Source organism: Vulpes vulpes, chromosome X, assembly GCF_048418805.1.
Source record: "Vulpes vulpes isolate BD-2025 chromosome X, VulVul3, whole genome shotgun sequence".
Classification (NCBI taxonomy): Eukaryota; Metazoa; Chordata; class Mammalia; order Carnivora; family Canidae; genus Vulpes; species Vulpes vulpes.
Window position 1 is genome coordinate 53613493 of NC_132796.1, and position 17847 is coordinate 53631339.

A 17847-nucleotide genomic window follows, 5' to 3' on the forward strand; every position below is an offset into this window, starting at 1 on the left:
CTAAATTATACAATATTTAAAGGAAAATAAGATTTAATTCCTGTAATAATTTTTCATGTTAAGCTACATTAGGGAGTTTTCTAAAAAAGCTTCAGCCTAGCTGTTACCATATATTCTAAATCAATGAGGTAACATACCTGACAAAGGAATATGTTAATACCTATCCCTACGATAGTAGCAAACAGCTTTCATATGGGTAGAGGCATGGGACGCCTGGGTGGCTGGGCGGTTGGGCGCCTGCCTTCCGCTCAGATCATGATCCCAGGGTCCTGGATTGAGTCTCCTATGGCGCAGGGGCTCAGGAGCCTGCTTCTCCCTCTGTGTCTCTACCTCTCTCTCTGTCTGTGTCTGTCATGAACAAATAAATAAAATCTTAAAAAATAAAATAAATAAATCTTTAAGAAAATATGGGTAGAGGCATTTTGATATTAAGCAAACTAGCAATATCATTCATCATCAGTTTCACTGAAGGCAGCATAGTGTGATTAAGAGCATGAGCAATGAGATCAGATATGAACTCTTGCACCACTAATTGAATGGTACTGGCAAATTACAATGTCGATATCTCAGATTTCTCATCTGAAAAATGGAGATAACCACCCTGATCCAAACTCTAGTGAGGACACAATTCTAAATGTTCTAAAATACCACACTAACATACAGGAAGAGTATACAAGTTTAATTCTTGACCATGAAATGCAAATGTTTTAAATTGGCTGATATGGATCTTAGTAAGTATAAACACCTTTTCAATTCCTCTAAGCTGTAAAATAAAAAGTACCTCATCACAGTGAGAGAGGGAACTGATCACAAACCACTCACTCTTCCCTTATCCATAGGACTCCTGGCAAACTCTAGGTGATATTCTGGACAGAAAAGATTATGGTGTGTTTATAAATATAATTTCCACTTGCTACTGAAGTATTCTGTATTAAAACATGCACATACACACGCAGATGCAAGTATGCACATACATACACACAGTATCAATATTTATTACCTCCTTTCACCTTGATAGCTGATGTAGAAATACTAAATGATAAAGCACTCCATACTGGTTCCACCTGTTGTGAATCCTTCTGAACATGAGCTTCCTCTCACTCTGGATCATCCAGCCATGTGTGTGTATGCATGTGTGTGTGAAAGAATCTGAGAGAATGTTGATGTGAAATAGAAAATGTAAAAATACAGCTACTTATCACTATTTTCACAGAGTTGCCTTGTGAAATTTTCATTTCAACACAAATCTTACCAAATAAGACTGTTTGGAAAGCTTTTTTCTCACATCAAGTGATATACTCAACTGGAATGCTGAACCTTTTGTATGAAATTTAAATTAATACACACAATAGCCAAACTGTGGAAGGAGCCTTGGTGTCCATCGAAAGATGAATGGATAAAGAAGATGTGGTTTATGTATACAATGGAATATTACTCAGCCATTAGAAACGACAAATACCCACCATTTGCTTCAACGTGGATGGAACTGGAGGGTATTATGCTGAGTGCAGTAAGTCAATTGGAGAAGGACAAACAGTGTATGTTCTCATTCATTTGGGGAATATGAATAATAGTGAAAGGGAATATAAGGGAAGGGAGAAGAAATGTGTGGGAAATATCAGGAAGGGAGACAGAACATAAAGACTCCTAACTCTGTGAAACGAACTAGGGGTGGTGGAAGGGGAGGAGGGCGGGGGGTGGGGGTGAATGGGTGACGGGCACTGAGGGGGGCACTTGGCGGGATGAGCACTGGGTGTTATTCTGTATGTTGGCAAGTTAAACACCAATAAAAATAAATTTATTATTAAAAAAATACACAGATTCTGCACTTTACAGAAGCAGCGAATCACAAATAGATGATTAACATATTACAGACTGATTTATTCTACCAAATACACCTACACTAGTATTGACATTGAAGTACTCAGTAGGTGTCAGAACCAGTAATACTCCTTTTATACACACTACTTCTTATATAGATGTACATATCTGCATTTATGTATGCTTGACCCAAATCTGTCCTGGACCCAAGGTGCCATTGTACTTCATCAACCAAAAAGGATATCTATTCTGCAGGTATTTTAAACCCAAAACCTCCCACACTGTCCAATTCTGGGACTCTCCTCTTGTCATTCCTTAAGTTGCTCTCCCCCAGGTGTGGGTCAGACCAAATAGTAACCATGCCAGGACCCTCACTCTACGCTGCCACCTATCTTTGGCTTCCCTCTGGGTACCTTTGCTTTAGCAGACAGACAAGTCGACCTTGACTTCAACGTGGAAGAACGGCCCCCATTCCTGACCTCCTTCAAAGCCACTGACGGCACTTCGACCGGAGTAAGCCTTAGCCAGAACTGCCTTTTTTCTAACCGACCACAGGCACTATTACACACACAGTATGGTTTCATAAACCACCGGAGCTGGGAAGAGGACTCACCCATTCCTTTTGACCAACATGCGCGCAAGCACAACACGCGCAGGCCAAACAGACTTAAAGTAGCAGCATCCATGATGACTAAGCCCTGTCTTCCCCGCCTCCACGTACTCTCGCACACCCCCTGATAGAGAAGTTTTACCGAGGCCGGTGTCCTTTTATGACAAATGACTATCCCCCCTTAACTTCCTTCCCATTTTATCCTATCCCACGCAGGACCTCACGTGAACACACATGCGCGGGCACACACAAACCTCCACAGAGCCAGTAGAAGTGAGGAGATGTGTGCACATGTAGAATGGAGGGTAGTGATTACCCATTGGCTACAGGACCTGGAGAGGTATTTATTATTGTCTTAAAATTCCCTGAGAATAGGTCAACAAGTGGGTCATTAGTTTTTAAAAAACAAGCCGAGGTTGTTTACTTTTGGACACTCTTTTCTCTCTTTAAAACCTGTATTATTTGGCAAAAAAAAAAAAAAAAATCGGAGAAAATACATTTCAGAAATGTGTTCCATGTAAACTTATCCATTATATTTATTTTTTAAAAGATTATATGCTTTAAAATAATCAGCTACATGTTGCACATATCTGTGTGGTAACTAAAAAGTAAAATCTCTTGGGTACCTATGGATGATATATAATTTCATGATTCTTATTTTCTGTATTCTATTTTTCTCTGGTTTCCAAATATTTTAATTTGATAATGCACCATTGGCCAGTGAACAAATGTCCTGTGGTTGTTTTTTGGTGTACACAGCTACAAAGATAATGAATGCATTCAGTGGTGAAGAAATACCATCATAGTTACTATATTTTCCTCATCATTAATTGGGCTTGTCAGTACCTTAAGTACTGCTGCTAAGTTTGCCACTTAGCCTTCCTTAATACTTGCAGAAATCCTGGAGATTTTGTAATTAAAATGTAAAGCAGGTTCTCTCACTTTTTGTAAATTAGAAAACAAATTATGGGGACAATGATTTAATAAGAAGTTACCACACTTTTATTGTATACCGGTTTTGAATATTTCACAGATTTAACTTAGTAATAAAAATAACATAGATACGCTTATACAGCACTCCCTGCGTGCCATGCATATTTCAAGCACTTCATATAAACCAATTAAATCTTCATAATAATCTATGAGGTAAATGTGCAATTATTTTTTTTTAATTTTTATTCATTTATGATAGTCACAGAGAGAGAGAGAGAGAGGTAGAGACACAGGCAGAGGGAGAAGCAGGCTCCATGCACCAGGAGCCCGACGTGGGATTCGATCCCGGGTTTCTAGGATCGCACCCTGGGCCAAAGGCAGGTGCTAAACCGCTGCGCCACCCAGGGATCCCAAATGTGCAATTATTATATATTTACAGATATGAAAACTAGGACACATAAACTAACCTGTACAAGGTCACCCAACTAATAAGTTACAAAATTGGGATTTGAATTTAAGCAGCCTGGCTTCAGAGACTAACCACTCTACCATATGACATATAATACTAAATACTATAATTTACACTATAAATTATGATGTACCAAAAGGTGGAATTTTATTGTATTTAAGTATTTAAGTATATCCCCTGAGAACTAAGAATACCAAACTTCTAACAAGCCCCAAGAGCCATCTCAACAAGCCTTCAGGACTGTACAAATGATACACTTTTTAAAGAACAATTATTAAAAAAATTAAGGTAAAAATTCTATCGTTAGTCACACTTGGGTCCTAAATCCTAGTATAGATTTCTTTGGTATGTGGGTTGAAATTTATGGCCTACTCTCAAAGCCTAAAGTTCCTTTACACTAGTCTAAATGCAAATCAGATGAACATCCACAAGCTAAAGGAGTGATGACAACCTTCAATTTCATCCCTGAGAAGGGGTGAAAGAGAAGGAAATATAAAAAGCAATCCCTGACATCAGGAAGCTGGCCTGGTCCTCACAACTAGGCTATGCCATTCTTCAATTGGATATAACCTATCTCATAGAATACCAACCTCAAACAAGGTTACTATGAGACTGTAATAAAATGAGACAAACCAAGGCCATCTAATTTTGTCTAAGCACAGACAAAAACAAAATCACTGTGTTATTCACAAAATGCTAAACACCACTGCCATTCTAGCTAAAATAAGTGGCTACAACCTCTTTACCAGTTATAGCTTTGTCTTTCTTCTAAACTTTCCTCCCTATAGATGAGATTTATTGAGCTATGAACCATTAAATTTTCCTACAATGTAAAGTAAACCCCAACTTCCACAGACCCTCCACCAAATCACAAAATCAAAGCCCAAATTCTGCAGTGTTTTCTAACAGTTAATGATAACATACAATGCCTCCCCAGGATGTGTGTTCTCCCTCATGGCAATGATGGAGACTATGGGTATGTTCAATTTGTTCAACTATGTTCAACTTGGGTATGTCCTTATTCAACTATGGGTATGTCCTTGATGGTCTTTGACTGGACACCACTGACATGGGGGATAAAGGAAAGGGGCTGGCCTGCCCTCACAGAAAGCTCAGAAGCAGTTTTACTGCTCTAGCTCAAGGAGGCGAAATAAAGGAACAGAAGGGGCTTCAAGATGCCTGGTCCTTCTCTGTAAAATAGAGGGAGAGATACACCCATGTTCCTAACTTTTTAATGCAGAGTAACATTTAACAATTAAAAGAGGCCCAATCAATATTTGCTGGAGCCAGGAATTTAACAGAGGTCAACATTGAGGGTGGTGAAGAGTGTGAAAATGTTTATAATTAACAAGCATACACTGGAAGTACAAGCATACACTGGAAGTACCTCCCAATTTAGGTTCCCCTATAATACTAAGTTGCTTCTATTTCCCTATACCCTGTCAACTATTGCAACCCCAGAGAAAAGCAGGTGAGCATTACCATTGTCTCTGCTAGAAAGATATATTAGAGGAGGGTCCTATCCAGACAGGAAAAGGAAAGAAAAAGCCCATATCTTCCTCCTCAGTTGATTGTAAAGATGAGGCAGAGGTAAGAAAATCAGGCAGTGTTATAAACTTACCTCTCTGAGCCAAAATCCGAAGGGAGCATGTTCAATAATGGAGGAATAAGTCACAAGCAGAAGAGCTTTTGTTCCACTTTCATCTTATAATTCTGTGGGATCACATCACAATCACCTGGGATGGAAGAGTGGATAGGCAGCAATAACGAGACACAGTTAGCACTTCCTAGCCTCTCTCAGATCTAACATGGCTTGGAAGGGATTTAAAAATTCCCTGTTTTCCCAGAGGGATAGATATGACCTTCATAGAGTCTGCCAAAATGGGAAGCCACCAAACCTCTGAGTTTCCGCATGTGAAGAAGGCAATGTCAGCTCTGAGACAAGTCAGCTCTCTAACCAATCACATTCTATTTCCCCAGTCAGTGGTCAACCCTCCCACCAATGTGATAAAACAATATAAGTCCCTGTAAACCTAGATGACATTGTGGAAGGTTAGGTAAGTCTGAAATATAGACTAACACACAGGAGCCTGTTATTTATATCAGTGTTTAAATTATGAAATAGCAGCAAATTTACTGGATTCAAACTGAGATTTTTGTTTCCCCAAAAACTTGAGGTGTGGAGATGGACTCAAAATTAGTTTAGTTATAAAACCTCAGATAGTTTCTTTGCACATTCAAATAGAGTGTTAGTAGATCTGCATGCATATTTAAACACATAGAAAAGTAATAGAAAATAAATCAAGACATTAACAATACTTATCTTTGGGGAGTGGGTATATGGATTTTGGTTTAATTAATATATTTTTTAGTATTTTCCAAATGTTTTCCAATGAACATAATGAGAAAAAAAGATCAGTTTCAAAACAGGAAACACTCTGAAATTTTTATTTATTTTGCAGTGAAAGAACATGAAAAAACTTCAAAATGGTAACATGATTACTTCCAATGAATGATTAAGTGTACTATAGGAAGAGAAATACACTCTTAATACAGTTTACATAATTACACAGAATAATATGTGGCAATCTCTTGAAAGTAATGTGATTAACCACTAATAAACAATAACCTCAATATATCTAAGTTATATTATTTATTATGGTCACATAAAATACAAGAGCCTATGGACCAGCTATTATTAACAATAAATGTGGTTTTGCCTGAAATTCTTAACTATATGCAGGTTTCTTAAACATTCAAGTTTTAAATCTACTGTATTTTTATTGCAAAATGAAGCAGGTACAACAGCATTAAACCCACTAGATTAAGGACTAAGAAAACAAATATAAAAACAAACAACAGCAACAGCAGAAAACCTTGGGTTGGTTCTCCAAGATTTTCTTTTCAAATAAATGTTGATCTCATTTAGCAGTTCCGATAATACTCACAGCCACAGATTAATAGCTACATGATAAAAAGACTTTAGAAGGATTTAAACTACAAACACTATACTAATATTTTAAATCATCTACCACAGTTTACATTTCTTGAAAGCATTCTACTACTAAAATGCAAGACCAAATGAATTAGTATTTAAATTTCTCCTATACTTCTGAGACCTATGTTTTAACTGGCACTGCAAGAAAAAATTCAGAACACAAGAATATAATTAACTTATATATTGAGTAAAGATCTAAGTAAATGTTAGGGCCAAGTATACTTTGCTGTTAGCGATCAATGTCTTCTACTATTGTCTCAAGATTTTTGCAACAGGCTTTAACCTCCTCAATTGCAGCCATCCAATTATCATAAATAATTTTGTCATAAATTGCATCATTAACTTCCCTAACTACCCCCTCCTGCTGAGACTCAAGGGCATCACCTGAGAAAAACAACACTGATCTTGGAATTATATAAGTACGTAAATTGTGACCAAGTAAAAAATCATCATTTCCATCTTTTCCATTTGAGCTGATTCCCTGAGGAGTAAAGAAATTGAAGAATGAATCCTTGGGAAAATCTTCAGTTACCGTTCGTATTGTTCCCCAAATCCGATGCTTCTGCTTCTTCCTGATGGTTTTCAAAGTGACATTCTTTCCTTCATTCCAATCTATCTCACAGCCTGTGCAATACTCAATTGCAGTTCCCCTATAGGGATGGGGATCATAATATGCCAGCCTTGACTTCAGCACATAAGTCTTTGTTAACAGCTCATTTTTGAAATATTCATTGGGCTTGAAGTGAAATTCTAGTGTGAAACTGAGAGGCTCACCAGGACCTGAAAGTTTCACTTTAATATCTGTCAGGAGCTTCAGAATAGGCTCATCATATTTCTTAATCAAAGGAGTGAGTGTGTCAACATTTTTTAAGACAGTCAGCCAAAAATCAGGAATTCCTTTAGGATCCTGTTCTTCTTTATTCTCTTTTCCAGTAGCCTCAATGTCATCATCATTATCATCCTCATCATCATCGTCATCATCTTCCTCAACAGCATAATCATAATAATCTCCCTCATAACCATCATCCTCATCCATATACTCATGAACCAGACCCTCCTCATTACCATACATCTCTTCCTCATCATACATCTCATCATCATAGTCCTCTGAGTCTGATTTATATTCACATTCCTCTTTTGTAGGTTCATAGATTGCATTTATAATCTGACGTCTTTTTTCCAATAAGGGTTGATACATTTCAGCAAACTTTCTTTCAATGCCATGAAATTCCCTCATAAATTTGGATTCTAGATTGGCCACTCTAGTTTGAAGCTTTTTGAGGGCTAACACACGGTACTTAACTTTCAAAGGTAGACTTTCAACAAAGTCTGTATCTAAAAGATAACCAATAAGTCCTTTTGGACGATCTGAATCCTCATCAATATCTTCATCTTTTACCCCACCTTCCCCGGACCCAGCAGCAGCATCTTCGCCTTTTCCCCCTTCTTTCCCAGGCCCAACGGCGGCTTCTTCACCGCGCTCCTTATCATCTCCAGGCCCAGCTGCGACATCTTCACTCCGCTCCAGCTGTTCCCCGGGTCCCTCCATAATTACCTTATTATCAGCCTCTTCTTGACTAAATTCTAACAGTTTCTTGTGGTCGGCTGACTCGGCCATTTTTCAAAGGCTTGTAACGCGTAAGGTGGCTACCGCCAAGATAAGGAGACCTGACCTCCGCAGGGAAAGACTCACCGGAATAGCAGAAGCGGTGGTGGCTGGGGCAGAGGTGGAGCGAGCAGTAGTGGCTGGCTGGGCTGCGGGAATAACGGTGGAGGCTGCTGCGGGGATGAATGCTGTGAGAAGTGGACGGAGGATGGGCTTGGGTTCAGAGAGTGGCGAGGCCAGTCTCGCAGGAGCGAGCCAGAGACGGCAGAGAGCTGCAGTTGGGCGGACCTCCTTCGCAAGCGGCAGCTGCTGCAAGAAAAACTGGTGCCGCAATACGATTACACAGAGGTCTTTTGACTAGATTTTCTTGGTGCAAATAGTTTGCTGCGTCACTCCCTCCCTCCCCTATGACTCTGCTCTAATCTCATTTGCTGAGCTGGGTGATTGACAAATCCTGAGCCAATAAATTATTAGATCTATCAAGTTTCCAACTCAGCTCACCTTCCCAGGTTTTCTAATATAGCTGATTCATCCACGTCTCACTTATCTTCTAACTCCCTCCCGAGTTTTCAGAAACCCAAATTTTGTTTATTCTCTCAAATTGTAACTGGTATTATAATTTCAAAAAAAGCTAAAAAAATAGTAAGTAAAATGTCAGACAAAGCTAAAGGACAAAGCATCCACCCATCCTAAATCTGTCCCTTTGATTTTAGCCCCAGGCTCTGGAAGGGGGAGATTTATAAAGAGAGGCTACAAGGGAAAACACTTTAAAAATTAGCAATCTTGGTCTTATGATGGTGTAAATGCCAGTGATTTAAATATTCTATATTTTGTAAACTCAACACCTAAGAAACAAAAAAAATCCAATCGTGAAATGGGCAGAAGACATGAACAGAAATTTCACCAAAGAAGACGTACACATGGCCAACAAGCACATGAGAAAATGCTCCACATCACTTGCCATCAGGGAAATACAAATCAAAACCACAATGAGATACTGCCTCACACCAGTGACAATGGTGAAAATTAACAAGACAGGAAACAACAAATGTTGGAGAAGATGTGGAGAAAACCCTCTTGCACTGTTGGTGGGAATGCAAAGTGGTACAGCCACTCTGGAAAACAAGTGTGGAGCTTCCTCAAAGAGTCAAAAATAGAGCTACCCTATGACCCAGCAATTGCACTACTAGGTATTTACCCCACAGATACAGATGTAGTGTAACGCCGGGACACCTGCACCCCAATGTTCATAGGAGCAATGTCCACAATAGTCAAACTGTGGAAGGAGCCTCGATGTCCTTTGACAGATGTATGGATAAAGAAGATATGGTATATATATATATATATATATATATATATATATATATACACACAATGGAATATTACTCAGCCATTAGAAACAACGAATACCCACCATTTGCTTCAACGTGGATGGAACTGGAAGGGTATTATGCTGAGTGAAGTAAGTCAATCGGAGAAGGACAATCATATGATTTCACTCATACGGAGAATATAAGAAATAGTGAAAGGAATTATAAGGGAAAGGAGGGGAACTGAGTGGGAAAAATTAGAGAGGGAGATAAACCATGAGAGACTCCTAACTCTGGGAAACAAAGGGTTGCAGAAGGGGAGGTGGGTGGGAGGATGGGGTAACTAGGTGATGGGCACTGAGGAGGGCACTTGATGGGATGAGCACTGGGTGTCATACCATATGTTGGCAAATCCAACTTGAATAAAAAAAAAAAAAACAAAAATAATAGAACTCCTGGGACACCTGGGTGGCTCGGTGGTTGAGCATCTGCCTTTGGCTCAGGGTGTGATCCCAGGATCCTGGGATCAGGCTCTGAAACAGGTTCCCTGTTTGGCAAGAAGTCTGCTTCTCCCTCTCCCTGCCAGTCCCCCTGCTTGTGCTCTCTCTGCCAAATAAATAACTAAAATTGTTTTGTTTTTAAAGACATGTACAATAATATTTATGTCAATATTATTTATTTTTAAAATAACTCCATGGGGTCATATTTTGTATATCATGTAACTCACCCTTTTCAAGTGAATAATTCAATGATATCTTAAATTTACCAAATTGTACAGCCACTGCCATGGATCAGTTTTAGAACATGTTCATCACTCCAATATTATATTTCATAAATATTTACTGTTAATCCCCACTATACTTTCTAATGTTCCACTCCCATCATAGGTAACTGTTAATTTACATTCTGTCTTTATAACTACCTTTTCTAAATATTTCATAGAAATTGAATCATATAATTTGTAGGCTTGTGTGTCTGGCTTATTTCACTGAGAATAAAGCTTTTGAGATTCATCTAAGCCATAGTATATATATCCACAGTTGGTTCTTTTTTATTGCTGAATAGTATTTAAGTGTATGGATTTAATATATCATGTTTATTTTTTCATTAGGTAATAGACATATAGACTGTTTTCAGCTTTGACCACTATGAATTACGGTACCATGAATATTTGTGTCTTTTTTTTAAAAAAAAAAAAGATTATTTATTTATTTATTCATGAGAGACAGAGAGAGAGGCAGAGACATAGGCAGAAGGGAGATTCAGGCTCTCCACTGGGAGCCCAAGGCAGGACTCGATCCCAGGACCCCAGGATCACACCCTGAACTGAAGGCAGACACCCAACCACTGAGCCACTCTGGCGCCCTGTGTGCAAATCTTTTTTATTTTGACTGTTCCAGTGGGTATAGAATGGTATCCTGTTACGGTTTAATTTGCATTTCTCTACTGATCTTTTATTTCATGTGCTTATCAGCTATCCATATATATTTTTTTGGCACAACATCTTCAAATTTTTTGCCCATTTTGTATTGGTTTGACCGTCTTTATATTATTGAGGTGAAAGACTTCTGTGCATATTCTGGATACAAGTCATTTATCAGATATATGTTTTGCAATATTTTCCACCAGTATATTGCATATCTTTTTACACCAACTAAGATTGCTTTTGAAGTACAAGGGATTTGAATTTTGATGAGATCCAATTTATCACTTTTTAATGGGCTGTGTTTTGATGTCATAACTAAAAACTCTCTGCCTAACTCAAGGTCTTAAATATTTTTTCCTAAGGGTTTTATAATTTTAGCTCTTTTATTTAGGCCTGTGACCCATTTTGAGTTATTTTTTTTTCATATAGTATAAATTAAATACCTGCGTTAGCTTCCTATATATGGATATCTATTTGTCTCAGCACCATTTGTTTAAAAAACTGTCCATTCCATATTTTATTGCCTTGGTATTTATCAAAAACCTGTTGACCTTTGTCATATAAATGAGCCAAAGATGGCCCCTGTATATCAGTCCCTTTGTTCTTTATTATTCATAGCAGGCTACGGCTCAAAGTCAGCACCAAACTCAAATTCCATACATCTGTTATATATATATATATATATATATATATATATATATATATATATATATATATATACACACATACATAATTTTGGGCATTTAGAGTTTGCCTGTTACCCTGTAAAACTGCTCCTAACTTCTGCTAGCCATAGATAAGATAAACCCTGTGACTATAAAAGATCCCAAACTACTGCTGATTTTTGGAGCTCTCTGGCCTAAAGAATGCCCACCTTGCTAGTGGAGGACATCACCTAGAATGTAAGCCCCCTCTCTGATTTACCTCTCCTAAAAATTTCCTTGCCCACTTCACCTTCTCCATTATGGCCCCATGATAAATCTGTGTAAGGTCTCCTGCTGTGAGGAATTTATCCTCTCATATATCCCTGGTCCAATAAAGCTTGCTGTACAATACTGCCATCTTGTCTCCTTGTCTTTTCTTTGATCAGTCCTGACCCTTAAACTTGCCACAACCATAGATATAAGGGTTCATTTCTAGATTTTCAATTCAATCTCATTAATCTATGTCTAGGTTTATGCCCATACCACACTGTCTTAATTATAGTTAAGTGTTTTTTATTGGGAAGTGCAAGTCCTCCATGGTTTTCTTTTTTTTTCCTAAAAAGTTTTGGCTTCTGAGTCTTTTGAATTTCTATCTATACTTTAGTATCAGCTTGTCTATTTTTTCCAAAAAAAAAAAAAGCAAAAACTAAAGCAGAACACCTGGAGTTCTAATAGAGATTGCCTTTAATTTATAGATTGATTTGAGAAGAATTGGTTTTTTAACAATATTGAATCTTTCAATCCATGTACAAGGAAATTCTATTTATTTAGATATGTTTTCTCTAATTACTCTCAGAATTGTTTTGTAATTTTCAGTGAACAAATCTTGTACCTCTTTCATTAAATTTACTCCTATATATTTTAAGTGATGTCATTATAAAACATACTGTTGTATTTTTATTGTGGTAAAATGTATATGACATAAATTTTAGCATTTTAACTATTTATAAGTATACAATTTTACTGCATTAAGCACATTCACAATATTGTGCAACCATCCCCAAAACTCATTTGCAGAACTTCAGCTTCCTAACTCAAACTCTGTACCCATTAAACAATAGTTCTCCATTCCTTACTCCCACCTATCCAAGCTCTGGTAACCTTGATTATACTTTGTATCTCCGTGCATTTGTCTACTTTAACTGTCTCATATAAGTAGAATTATAGAGTATTTGTCCTTTTGTATGTGGCTTATTTCAGTTAGCAGAGTTTTTTCAAAGTTCATACAGTTTTGACATGTATTAAAACTTCATTCCTTTTTATGGCTAAAATTTATAGATAATAAGATTATTTATCTATCTATCTGATATATATACTTGAATTGTTTCAAACTCTGACTATTGTGAATAACACTTCTAGGAAGTTTGGTGTGCAAGTATTTATTTCTCTGTTTTCAATTCTTTGTATATATTTCTATATACCTAGTAATGGAATTACTAGATCACATGGCAATCATACATACAGCTTTTTGAGGAAAGTCCAAATTCTTTTCCATGGTGGCTATACAATTTTAGACTCCCAACAGCAATGCAAAAAAGTTGTAATTTCTCCAAATTCTCACTAAAATTTTGTATGTGTATGTTTTCATAGACAGCCTAATGAGTATGAAGTCATATTTCACTCTGGTTTTATTTTTTTTTAATTTTTTAAATAATTATTTATTTATTATTTATTATTTTTAAAAAATTATTATTTATTTATTTGAGAGAGCAAGAGATACAGAGTGGTGGAGAGACAGAGAGGGAGAGACAAGTAGGACTCTGGGATCATAACCTGAGCTGAAGGCAGGCACTTAACCAACTGAGCCACCCAGGCACCCCTTGTTTTTAACTTTTATTTCCCTCAACAAATATATATGTTGAGCATTTTTAAAGTGTTTATTGTCCATTTGTATTTCTTATTTAGAGAAATTTTTATTTAAGCCCTTGGCCCACTTTTCAATTGGTTTGTTTGATTTTTTGGTATTGAGGTGAAGGAGTTCTTTAAATGTTCTAGATAATAATTCTTTAACAGATATGATTTCAAAATTATTTTCTCCTATTATACAGGTCATATTTTCACTGTCATGATAATGGTCCTTTGATGTACAAATGTGATTAATTTTGATGAAGTCGACATTATTTATATTACTTCTGTTGCCTACATTCTGGGGGTCATATTCAAGAAATCATTGCCTAATCAATGTCATGAAGTTTTCCACCTAAGTTTTCTTCTAGTCTAGTTCTTTGATCCATTTTAAGTTAATATTTGTATATGGTGTATGGTAAGGTACAACTTTATTTTTTTTGCATGCCACTTTTTACAGCAACATTTGTTGAATAAACAGTTTTTCCCCATTTAATGGTCTTAGCATCCTTGCTGAAAATCAATTGATAATATATGTGAAGGCATATTTCTAAGCTGTCTATTCTATTTATTGGTCTATATGTCTGTTTTTATGCCAGTTTTGAGTAGCTTTGTAGTAAGTTTTGAAATCAGAAAATGTGAGTCTCCCATCTTTCAATAGGAAAGTTCTTCACATTTCAATATTGTTTCATGTGTTCAGAATCACTTGAGATTCCAGAAAAAATGCAGGATGGGTTTTTCTGTTTCTCAAAAAATACTTTGAAATTTTGATAACAATTTCATTAAGTCTGTAGATCTCTTTGAGTAGTATTGATATTTAGAAAATGTGAAGTCTTCAGGTGAGGAGTTAAGATAGTGGAGTAGTAGGGGGACCCTATGCTTGCCTTGTCCCTCAAACACAGAGAGATTAATATCAAATCATTCTGAATACCTAAGATATTGATCAGAGGACTAAAACAACAAACTACACATCTGGTAGGAGAAAATAGTGACGTCATGGAGGGGAGGAGCTGCAGAGAGTTGCTTTGGGGGAGGAAAGAACTGCAGGTGCTGTGGAGGGGAAGGAGCCCTGATCATAGGGAAAGGAGAGGAGAGGAGAGGAGAGGAGAGGAGAGGAGAGGAGAGGAGAGGAGAGGAGAGGAGAGGAGAGGAGAGGAGAGACAAAGCAGCATGCAGGTGATTACATAAGACAAATTTCCCCCAAACCATTGACTGGTAAAAGGCGAGGGGCCAATTATGGCAAGATTTTACAAGCACCAGAGCTCAACATCTGAAGTTGTAGAGCCCATGACATCATCACCAGGTCATGCCTGGCAAGCTTAAGTGGTGCTCCTGAGGGAAGGAGGGAAGAGATTGGGGACCAGGCAGCATGGACTGAGAATCTCTTAGATCATACCAGAAGAAATAATTATCCTTCTTGGAGCATTTGGGAGAGGTGGCACTGCCTCTCAGGGGACCAAAGAGATGGTGAGTACCATTGAGTGAACCCCATTAATTATCATAGCAGCAGAGGCACCTGCTTAAGACAGCCTCCCTGGAAGCCAGCTTTTGGCTATGTTTTCCAATAAACTCTGAGCTCCTGCATGGTCATGTGACTGCTTTTCTGGGACAAACCAGCACCAGCCACATTGCAACAAGACCCTCCCCTAGAGAAACCCTTTGGGTCCACATCACTCAGGGTCCCTAAAGTTTGAAGTTTTTGACACCCAGCTAATGTGCCTGAGATAAACACAGGAATACTGACTGCCAGGTAGGCTGACAGTTCAGACAGACAGAGTGAAAGCAGGGTTCTGATGGAAGCCAGGGACACAAGACAGGAGATTGTTCGATCTTCTGTGAGGGTTTCCTGAGCAGTGGCAGGAGCAAACTGCCCTCTCAAGGGATGATAGAGAGTGGTAATGCCATTTCCCCACACCAACCTATCAGCACAGACTTCAGTGAGCAACACAGCATCCTTACTGGAGGTTGGAGCCTCTTACACCAAGTCCCGCTCCACTACATATGGCAGTGCATCTTTACTAGGGCAAGTCAGCCTGAGAACCAGCACAGCAGACCCCTCCCACTGAAGAGGAGCACAAAACCCCCACATGTGCCAAGTCTATTGATCATAGAGTGCTACAAAGCTTTAGCTTTAGTGGAAACATGATAAGGCTTATTTTAACAAGAAGACTAAGGACACCTGGGTGGCTCAGTGGTTGGGCGCCTGCCTTCCGCCCAGGGAATGATCCTTGAGTCTCGGGATCAAGTCCCATGTCAGGCTCCCCGCTGGGAGCCTGTGTCTCTCTCTGCCTGTTTCTCTGCCTCTGTGTGTGTGTGCCTTTCATGAATAAATAAATTAAATCTTTTTTAAAAAGATGAGGAGGCGGGGCAAGATGGAAGAAGAGTAGGGTCCGCAAGTCACCTGTTCCCACCAACTTACCTACATAACTTTCAAATCATCCTGAAAACCTATTAATTCGGCCAGAGATTTAAACAGAGAACACCTAGAATGCTACAGTGAGAAGAGTTCGTGCTTCTATCAAGGTAGAAGACGGAAAAAAATAAAGAAATAAAAAAGCATCTAAGGGGGAGGGGCCCTGTGAGGAGCCAGGCTAAGGCCGGATGGCGAGTGCCCCCAGGACAGGAAAGCCCACTCACTGAGAAGCAGGAGCTTTACCAATCTTCCTGGATGGAAAGGCACTTGCAGGGAACTCGGGCAGGATCCCAGGAGGGGCAGTGATGCCCTCAGGCTCCCAGGGGCACAAACAGAGGAACTGCGCCCCCGGGAGAGAGCACACCACACACTGTGGCTAGAGCGCCCTAAAGGGCGTGCTGGGCGGGGCCCTGGGAGCAGCTCAAGCAGCAGCTCAAGCGGTGGCTCTGCCTGGAGAGGGCTACATGGCCCCGGGAGCGCGGTTCCAGTGGCACAGGCCCGGGAGACCAGGGCACTGGGGGCACAGCCCAAGATCCAGCGCTCCTACCTGGACAGGTGGAGGACGGGAGGACACAGGGCAGCAAGGACGCTCCTGCCGCTGGGCAGCCCCGAGCTGTGCAAATCGGCACCCTCCACCACCAGAGCATCAAGGCCCCTGCGGACTAGGAGCTGCCGCGTTACTGTAGGAGCTGACTCCATAACTAGAGAGCTGGCCACTGCCACTGCTGTTATTCCTCCTGGTGTCACCTTGTACCTGGGATTGAGCAGGGGCCTCACAGGATGAACAGCTCCCACTGAGCCATGCACCTGGCAGGGGCCTGGGCAGTTCCCCCACGTGCACACAACTGAGAATCAGCACAGCAGGACCCTCTCCCCAGAAAACCAGCAGGAAGGACAAGAGAAAAGCAAGTTATTGACCAAGCAGCACTGGAAAATTCCAGGGGAAGTCGAGGGATTTTATATATATATATATATATATATATATATATATATTTGGATTTACAATATATATTATCAGAGGATACTCCCGCTTGTTTTTTGTATTCTGTTTGTACCCCCCCCCCTTTTTTTCTTTCTCACTCTGTCTCCTTTTTCCAGTAAAACTTCTTTCTGGAAAATCTGCACTGAGCAAAATGACTAGAAGGAAAAACTCACCACAAAAGAAAGAATCAGAAACAGTCCTCTCTCCCACAGAGTTACAAAATTTGGACTATAATTCAATGTCACCAAGCCAATTCAGAATCACAATAATAAAGCTAATGGTGCCTCTGGAAAAAAGCACAAAAGATTCAAGAGACTTCATGACTGCAGAATTTATATCTAATCAGACCGAATTAAAAATCAATCAAATGAGATGAAATCCAAACTGGAGGTCCTAACAACAAGAGTTAACAAGGCAGAAGAACGAGTGAGTGACACAGAAGACAAGTTGATGGCAAGGAAGGAAGCTGAGGGAAAAAAGATAAAAACAATTAAAAGATCATGAGGGAAGGTTAAGGTAAATAAATAACAACCTCAGAAGGAAAAATGTATGTTTAATTGGGGTTCCAGAGGGGGCCAAAAGAGACACAGGACCAGAAAGTATATTTGAATAAAAAATCGCTGAGAACTTCCCTAACATGGAAAAGGAAACAAGCATTCAGATCCAGGAGATATATTTCCCCTAAAATCAATAAAAACCATTGAACACCTTGACATATAATAGTGAAACT

At 39.1% G+C, this 17847-nt stretch overlaps 1 protein-coding gene and 1 long non-coding RNA gene across 2 annotated transcripts in view; both read right to left on the reverse strand.

Annotated features, from left to right (window-relative positions):
• Positions 1–6075, reverse strand: part of LOC140596176 (uncharacterized) — a 78997-nt gene extending 72922 nt beyond the window's left edge. The window contains exon 1 of the long non-coding RNA XR_011998195.1: positions 5455–6075. This is a non-coding gene — a long non-coding RNA (uncharacterized lncRNA). The remainder of the gene's footprint in view (positions 1–5454) is intronic.
• A 177-nt stretch (positions 6076–6252) lies between these two features.
• Positions 6253–9350, reverse strand: NAP1L2 (nucleosome assembly protein 1 like 2). Its single transcript, XM_025988482.2, has one exon. It carries the CDS (start codon positions 8447–8449, stop codon positions 7061–7063), a length of 1389 nt encoding a protein of 462 aa, XP_025844267.1. The 5' UTR covers positions 8450–9350; the 3' UTR covers positions 6253–7060.
• Between the last annotated feature and the right edge of the window lie 8497 nt (positions 9351–17847).

Bases quoted from the DNA above. Each gene is read 5' to 3' on its own strand.
- NAP1L2 (XM_025988482.2), bottom strand. From the start codon at position 8,449: ATGGCCGAGTCAGCCGACCACAAGAAACTGTTAGAATTTAGTCAAGAA.